The sequence below is a fragment of the Cebus imitator genome, unplaced genomic scaffold (assembly GCF_001604975.1).
Source record: "Cebus imitator isolate Cc_AM_T3 unplaced genomic scaffold, Cebus_imitator-1.0 Scaffold235, whole genome shotgun sequence".
Taxonomy (NCBI): domain Eukaryota; kingdom Metazoa; phylum Chordata; class Mammalia; order Primates; family Cebidae; genus Cebus; species Cebus imitator.
Window position 1 is genome coordinate 3,310,989 of NW_016107550.1, and position 8,454 is coordinate 3,319,442.

At 41.1% G+C, this 8,454-nt stretch overlaps 2 protein-coding genes across 4 annotated transcripts in view; both read right to left on the reverse strand.

The window, feature by feature from the left end:
- LOC108282135 (leukocyte immunoglobulin-like receptor subfamily B member 1) overlaps window positions 1-5,396 on the reverse strand; it is a 59,402-nt gene extending 54,006 nt beyond the window's left edge. The window contains exon 1 of the transcript XR_005195355.1: window positions 5,201-5,396. The gene's annotated coding sequence lies outside the window, so the exon portion shown is untranslated. The remainder of the gene's footprint in view (window positions 1-5,200) is intronic.
- Window positions 5,397-5,974: 578 nt separating this feature from the next.
- LOC108282137 (leukocyte immunoglobulin-like receptor subfamily A member 4) overlaps window positions 5,975-8,454 on the reverse strand; it is a 7,734-nt gene continuing 5,254 nt past the window's right edge. For all 3 annotated transcript variants that reach the window (XM_037727645.1, XM_017497939.2, XM_037727646.1), the window contains 2 exons: window positions 6,596-6,646; window positions 5,975-6,446 (listed from right to left, as the gene is read on the reverse strand). In XM_037727645.1, the coding sequence (XP_037583573.1) occupies window positions 6,310-6,446; window positions 6,596-6,646 (188 nt within the window). In that variant the 3' untranslated portion in view covers window positions 5,975-6,309. The remainder of the gene's footprint in view (window positions 6,447-6,595; window positions 6,647-8,454) is intronic.

Sequence of the window (8,454 nt, forward strand, 5' to 3'; positions counted from 1 at the left end):
AAAAAAAAAAAAAAAAAAAAAAAAACTACAGGCCAAGAAACCTGATGAACACAGATGCAAAAATCCTCAAGAAAATACTAGCAAACAGAATCTAACAGTGTATCAAAAACATAATTCATCATGTTCAAGTTGTCTTTATTCCAGGATGAAAGGATGGTTCAATATATGCAAGTCAATAAAGGTGACTCATGACATAAACTTGTACTTAGAACAAAAAGCATATGATCATCTCAATAGATCCAGATAAAGTATTGAATAAAGTCCAACATCCCTCAACAAACTAGGCATGAAACATACCTCAAAATAAGAGCCCTACATGAAAACCCACAGGCAACATCAAATTGAATGGGGAGAAATGAAAACATTTTCCCGAGAAAATGGGAATGGAATCCTCCCTATCCCCTGGGGTCTCCTACTGGACCAGGGCCTACCATCAGGGCAGGGTCCCTCTCATGCTAGAATCTCCCATTCCCCTCGTCAGATCTCAGTGAAGTGGGCCATGGCCATGGGTGTGAATCATGGCGTCTCCTCCTACTGGCCCTGGCTGTGCAGATGGAAGAGACCATGGTGTCCACAGAACACACAGGGCGTGGGCACACGGAAGCCGTGTTCTCCTGCTTACAGGATTTTCCCATCGACATCTCCATGGGTAATGAACTGGCTCTTGTTTTCCCAGGGCTTGGGCTGAGACAGGCACCAGGTTTTCTGCTGATATTTCAGACAAACATGGGATCTCCCCTGATCTCCTTTCACTGTCTGCCGGACCTGTCCTCATCTCATTGAGGGCCAGTATGTAGCTGCAAATGGACGTGGTGGTGCCTTCCTGATTCGGTCTCTTCCAGGTGAAGGCAATGGAGGACTCTTCCTTTCCTCTCAGCGCCTTCCCATGGGGTCTCACTTTCTCCTTCAGCTCATCCATAAACAGATCCTTGTAGGGTCCCTACCACGGCCAGTCCTCTCAGCAGCCCTGGGGAGGCTTCAGGGAAGATGTAAATTCAGGCTGCAGGGCAGACTCAGATCAGCAGAGACTCATCTCACATCTGTCTGTGCAGTCCCATTTGTGCTTCACTGTTGCAATGAGCAAAAGAGGAAATATAGGGAAATAAGGGAAGAATCACGACTCTTTTCCCAGAACTGGAGTGTGGGTTTTCTTTATGCAAAAAAGTTCCCTTCACGAACTTCTCCTTCGTTGTCGCCACAGCATCCACGCCCATGGCCCTGGAAACAACATTGACCTGATGCTGCCTTCTTGGTGACGCCGTTTTCTTTCAAACACTCCTATTCTGTTTTGCTCCTGTGTTCAGGTTTTGGGACAATACATGGGTTTAGCACTCTGATTTGAAGGGAAGTCTCTTCATTTAAATATTCACGTATCACCTCCTGCCGGTGTGACCTTGGCCGTAACCTCCCATTTCTGAGCCTCAGTTTCCTCATTTGAAGTCTGTCATGAACTCCATTCATCACAGGGGAGCTGGGTCATTGGTGCCTGCGAGCTGCACGGGGCTCAGCCATGGGTGATTTCCAGAGCAGGTGGAGACATGAGGGGTGGGGACATGAAGGGATGCTGGTGTCCATGCTCAAGGCTTGTGACTGATGTTTCTTCCACTTAGGAGTGCCTCTTTGTTCCTACCCTTGAGAGATGTTTCTTACCATATTTCATCAAAACCCCAGTTGTCAGGGTCATGTGCAGAAAGTGGAAATGAAAGCTCTTCAGAAGCAGCATTTAAAAACAGAGCATTTGAATCTGGTGCCATTAGGGGTTATTAGGGTGGAAGCTTCAAAGCATTTTTGTGCAGAACAGATAAGGAGCCCAGGAACCTCACAGGCAGGGAGGGGTTGGGTATCTCAGCAAGGCTGGAGCCTGTGATGGGACATCTCTGCTTACTGATCTCAGCCCATAATCACCACTGAGCCAACTCCCTATGTGTGTGTGAAACAAATTCACTGCAGTGCTGTTATATGTGGGCATCTGTACCACGTGTGAATGTGAGTTTCACGTGGATTTATTTCTTCTGGGAGCAACTTGAGTAGACACCATATTTGGAAGCTGAGTGCAGCGGGAACAACTCCCTATTTTTAGGCTGGAATTACTAGAATAGTCTTTTATGGTCACTAATTGGTGTAGCAAGTGAGTGTCTAACAAAGATAGACAACCAAGAGTTAGCCTTCTAATGATAAAGTGCTATGATTATCAATATACACACTCATTGATAAGGATGATCATATCCAGAGAAATAGAACACAAGGAATGCATGAGACCCCTTTTCAATTAAACATGTTTAGATATCTGAAAAAAATACAAGAGGAAATTGAATCTTTGAGACAAGAATATGGATTACAATTTCAAAGAATGGGCATCAGACCAATGAGTTAGAAATCCTAGAGGTAAAAATTCCAATAGAAGAAATACAATGAAAATATTTATTTCATCAAGGTCAAGATACAGCTGAAGAGACATTTATAAATTGAAAAACAAAATTTGAGAGAACTGTCCAGAATGTACCGTGGAGAGACCCATAGTGGAAATTCACAGTACTTCGGAAAATATTGTGAGGAGGAATAACGTCACATTTATTGTACATGTCAGAAGGAAAGAAGGGAGAATGAGGTCTGGCAACAGCTCTAGAAATAGAGTTAAACATTTGAAAGAGATGAAGAAAAACTAAGACACTAGGGTGTGTACATTTAAGAATGAAATGCAAATCTTGACCTACCACGATAAACTGAAAAATAGGAGTAAATTAATAAATACATATGCTAGACGGAATTTTCTAATTTAAAACGCATTTTTGTGTTTTGTGATTTTCAACTCAACATATCAAAAGAATTGCTTCTCACTGGGATGGGACTCCCAACAGAAAAAAGAAAGGCCAGGAGATGTTGAAGAAGTATCTTCAAGGAATGAATTGAAAGTGAGGAATTCGCTGCTCACCCAAGTTAATATCTGAAAGATAAAAGGGTTAGCAGGAGACCAATTCCTAAGCAGAAGCAGCTCAGGGTAAGACGGACCTGTGAAGCTGATCAGGTCAGGCTTCCCCTTCGTGAGGGCTGAGGAGGGATTGGAGGGTGGATCCCTCAATCAACACATGTGCTTTTTTTCAGTTGTTCTGTCTTATCCTTTAATTAATATAGAAATGTTTTCATCTACTTTGATAGAGCATGAGGAAGAAGAAGGCATTTTCTGAGCTGCGAGTTACTAGATATTACTGTTTTTATGCTCAGTGAAAGCGATTTTAAATGATGTAATCCAGTTAGAAGAAAATCCAAAATGTAGAATGTGAGATGCCACAGTGATGAAAAATGGGAAACAGGGAAGTATTTGAAAATCACACACACACACAGGCACACACGTATGAGTACGTGTGCATGTACATATATGAGTACTCAGAGTTCAGCTACAATGGAATTAGAACCTGTCTTCTCTAAAGACAAGGATAAATGAATCCTCATTCGGAAATATATAATTGAAAGAATACTTAACTAAATAGGTGAAATTATTCCAAATTATTCATTTTTTTTACCCTGTCTGTAAAAGAGGAATTCACCTACTGAAGGATAAGTTAAATAGCTCAATACCCCCAATAACACCCATGGATGAAACACAATAGTATCACCTAAAATAAAATAATAATTTCCAATCAGTAAGGGAAGAAAGGTATGCTATTAAAATATCTATTGGAAATATTGATATTCAACAAAATGAAACAATACAAAAAATTTTAGAAATAACTAAAATTTTGTGTTTTAATGTAGGTAGTAAGGTCTGGGCACAAAAGGTATTGCGGGCTGAGGCACGAGGATCACTTGAGCCCAGGAGTTCGAGACCAGCCAGGGCAACATAGTAAGACTCATCTCTATTAAAATAAAAAAAAGGAAGTATATTAAAGGTGACAAAATATATGTGGACTTTCATTCATCTAACCATAGGTTCTTAAAATATATACAACATAAAGTTATATTTATTTGGTGATTAAAACAAATATTTATGAAGGTCTTATAGGTTAAAAAATTAATGAGTAAAGTATACAAGTTAATTTTCAATCCAAAGTACATATATATGGTAAAATGTTCTAGTTATATACATTATGGGATTTGTATAGAAAAATTCTGATATGTGTGTATACATGTTATATGTATATGTTTACATATGTACATAAACACTATATACACGTTATATATGCGTGTAGATGTATAAAGGAATATTATAGAGTTTGTACAGAGAAAAGAATCCGCATATATTCTGATACATAGGATACACACACTTACTCTAGGTGTTATGTATTATTTACATATTACATACAAGCACACTATGTGTGTATACACAGTATTTGTAGATGCTACTGTACAGTAAATACATGTGTGTATGTATGAGTACATTTATGAACACATATCTCAAAGGAGGGAATGCCCATATTTAAGGCAGGCATTGCACATAAAATGTTAAGTATTTAGTGGACAAAAAAGAAAAAAACTCTTAAGTCTTTCTAAATGGCTAATGTTAAGTATTTAGTGGACAAAAAAGAAAAAAACCTCTTAAGTCTTTCTAAATGGCTATCTTATACATTATATTCCCAGACAACATAATAACTTAGTTTGCAGTGAATTATAAAAAGATGTGATGAAAAAACTTCAACATCGCTCAAAATATATAAAATCCTCAGTGTGTATTATATATATTTGAATTTATGATGTACTAAGAAATATTTTGCTAGATGGATATTTGTATTTTATAGTGTTTGAATAATTCTTCTGCTTTTCAAGGTATATGAAGAATTCCGTTTCCATTTTATGAAATAGAAGCCCTGAGGAGATTGCAGTGGAACCAGCAAGGAATTTCTTGCAGAGGAAAGTAGACAGCAGTACTAGGAAAACCCATTGTATGAAACACGGAGGAAGAAGGAATTAGGGCACCCAGGTGGGGTGAAGACCCAAGTGCAGAGTGTCACCAAGCCCCAAGAGTTGAGCAATGTGTTAAGGGCCCTGAGACTGTGGGAGGAATCTTCTCTGAGATGTGAGTCTATGGAATATGCTGTAAGATATGCCTTTTATTAGTATAATACAGCAAAAGCCCAAGGATGAGGACCCAGTTTTATTCTAGGGAATGTGGGGACAGTATATTTTCTTTTCATATTTATGCCAATTTCATAGTGCTGGTCAGTCACATAGAAGGCAGAGGTCAGTGTGTTCACAAGATTCATACCTGAGAGTCATGAGACACACGTGGGATCCATCCGTCTGAGCCTAGAGGCCTCAGTGACTCACCAGGTGTGGGGGTGGGACCGGTGGGTGGGGGACTGGGACCCCCAGGGGTCCTGGGAATTAGCACAGAAAGGCAGTGAGGAACTGGAACTATCCTGGAGTCCCCACCTCCACTTAAAGCTCTCCCCTCCATCTACCTGGCGGCCTTTCCAAGACTTACCACCTAGCACCAATCTGGATTCCAGGCTGAATGGAGTGCAGTGGCGCTATCTTGGATCACTGCAACCTCAGCCTCCCAGATTCAAGTGATTCTCCTGCCTCAGCCTCCTGAATAGCTACGATTACAGGCACCCGCCAGCAGGCCTGGCTAATTTTTGTATTTTTAGTAGAGACAGGGTTTCACCATGTTGGCCAGGATGGCCTCTATCTCTTGACCTCATGATCCACCTGTCTCAGCTTCCCAAAGTGCTTTGATTACAGGCATAAGCCACTGTGCCCAACCATAAATGCTTTTTAGAAAACCTTTTTGTTGTTGTTCAGGAAGCCAGTTTAGGGCACAACTGCAGGCTTTTCCATTAAACACCTCTGTTTTCATTCCTAGTGACCATATGTCTGGAGAAACTACAGAGGAAAAGTGACAAGTGGTAGGGCATCATTTGGACTTAAATTTTCCAAACATGAATCTGATTTTTGTCCATGCATTTAATTATCAAAAAGCAAATGTTATGTTATGAGCTGAAAAGATAGTCCCAGTAATACACATCAGAAAATGCAGTAGTTAGAAATAATGAAAGATGTATTACCTGAAAGTGGAGTAGATCCAAACCCACCATATGGGTGAGGCCTCACATCATAGGGAAGAAAAAGGAAGGGAGGGGAAGTCAAGGAGAGTTGACAATGAGGAGAAAAACACCACAACACCACAATTTAGTGGAGGAAGCATCTTCTACAGACACCCAGACATCGTCCTGCACCTGACACATGCTTCTTCCCCTTGACATTCTCAGCAGACACATCCCCAACTGCTGCCCCAGACTTCCAGAACCTCCTGGGATCATCAGATCTGTTCCTGAAGCTCCACCACTCTGAAGGGTGTACTGTCTTTGCTGTTCACCTCCTGGCTGCATCTTGGGGGCTTTTCTGCCTGTGCTGAGCCTCAAATAGCAGAATCCCGAGGACCACCAGGATGAAGCCAGCCACACCTATGCGGATGAGATTCTCTACTGTGTAATCCTGGAGGTGTGAGGCTAGGGATGGTAGACAAAGAGGCCACAGAGGTCAGGGCAGATCACAATTACCTAGGACCCCTGGATGTCCACCCAGGGCACCCACCTCCCCTTGATAGGACCTGACCCTCTGTGCCCAGCCCCATAACTGAAAGCATCTCCTCACTCACCAGTCTTGGAATCTGACTTTTCTTGTGGTCGGTTGAGGGTCTCAGCTGCTCCTAAGAATCGAAGAACAAGGATGCTGGTGAGAAGCTGAAGAGCCTCTCCCCTGGGTTCTGCATTCTCACATTCCTCTGTCTCTTGTGTTGTGACTTTATGTGGATCCTTAGTGAACACAATCTCTGCTGTAGCAGGCCTTCCCTGGTACCTCATTGGGTTCTTCAGCCTCTCTGTGCTCTGGGAATTCAGATCTTCTGTCTGAGTCACTTTAGAACAAAGTTTACTTGAGCCCAAGAGCTCAAGATTAGTGAGAAGAATGATCTTCCAACAAGAAAGAATTGAGCTCTCAAGTGCCGTCTTAGATGTGCAATCTTGTGCAACAAGAACATAGCAAATTCCCCCAGAGATAGAAATTTCCATTTTTCAGTGGATGAGGACCCAGGCTCCGTGGATGAAGAGCTGGTCCTCAGCCGCTCTTGAAAGTCAGGAGCATGAGGGCTAAGGGCTGCAACTGCCCCTGCTTTGTGCTGCCTCAACCAGCTCCCCTGCAGTTTCCTCATCCATTTAATGTCTTGTTAACGAATTCTTCATATAGTTAAGAACACTTACAATGTGATATACTTAAATACAAAAATGTATTTTTTTTTCTAAATGATAATGAGTGGGATAGAAAAACATCATTTCTGCTTTTTTGAAGTATGAACCTAGATTGGAAGGTGAAAAGCAAATATTTAAAAACATACCCGTGGCTGGGTGTGGTGGCTCACTCCTGTAATCCTAGTACTTTGGGAAGCTGAGGCAGGCAAATTACCTGAGGTCAGGAGCTCAAGACCAGCCTTACCATATGGAGAAACCCCATCTCTACTAAAAATATAAAATTAGCCGGCATGATGGCGCATGCCTGTAATCCCAACTACTTGGGAGGCTGAGTCAGCAGAATCACTTGAATCTGGGAGGTGGAGGTTGCGGTGAGCCAAGATCATACCATTGCACTCCAGCCTGGGCACCAAGAGTAAAACTCCATCAAAAAAACAAAAAACAAAAAACCATACCCAAACTTAAAAACAAGTAAATATCAAAAAAAATACCCGATGAAAAAATATTAAGTATAGGAATGAATGAAATATTAAGCAGTCCTATGCTTAATACCTATATGTGTGTGTCTGTATAGGTGTGTGTCTGAATATATAACACATATATTCATATAAAATATATGTGATTGACATGGTTTGCATTTGTGTCCCTCCCAAATCTCATGTTGACTTGTAATCCCCACAGGAGGGGCCCAATGGGAGGTGACTGGATCGTGGGAGCAGACTTCCCCCTTGCTGCTCTTGTGATAGTGATCCGTCACGAGATCTTGTTATTTAAAGTGGGTAGCACCTCCCCCATCTCTCTCTTCCTCCTATTCCAGCCATATAAGATGTATCTGCTTCCCCTCCGCCTTCTGTCATGATGGAAAGCTTCCCGAGGCCTCCCCAGCCATCCTTCCTGTACGGCCTGCAGAATCATGAGTCAGTGAATCCTCATTGCTTTATAAATTACCCAGTCTCAGGTAGTTCTTTCTATCAGTGTGAGAACAGACTAATATAATGATTATATATGCATATGGATATATGGCATTAGAGATTTGTTTTAAAAATATATATTTAACTACATATATATTCATATTTGAGATGAGAAAGACGGGCTTACAATTTGGAAATATAAAAGTGAAATTTCTAATTTTTTATGGCTGATATAAACTTCATCAGTAAATCAGAAGAGGTAAATTGACAAGCAACTAAAAGGGACAGAATCTGTAGTAAGTTCATGTGAAATAAATTAATACATACAAAGAAATAGCTTTGTGATGGATTCTTTTTTT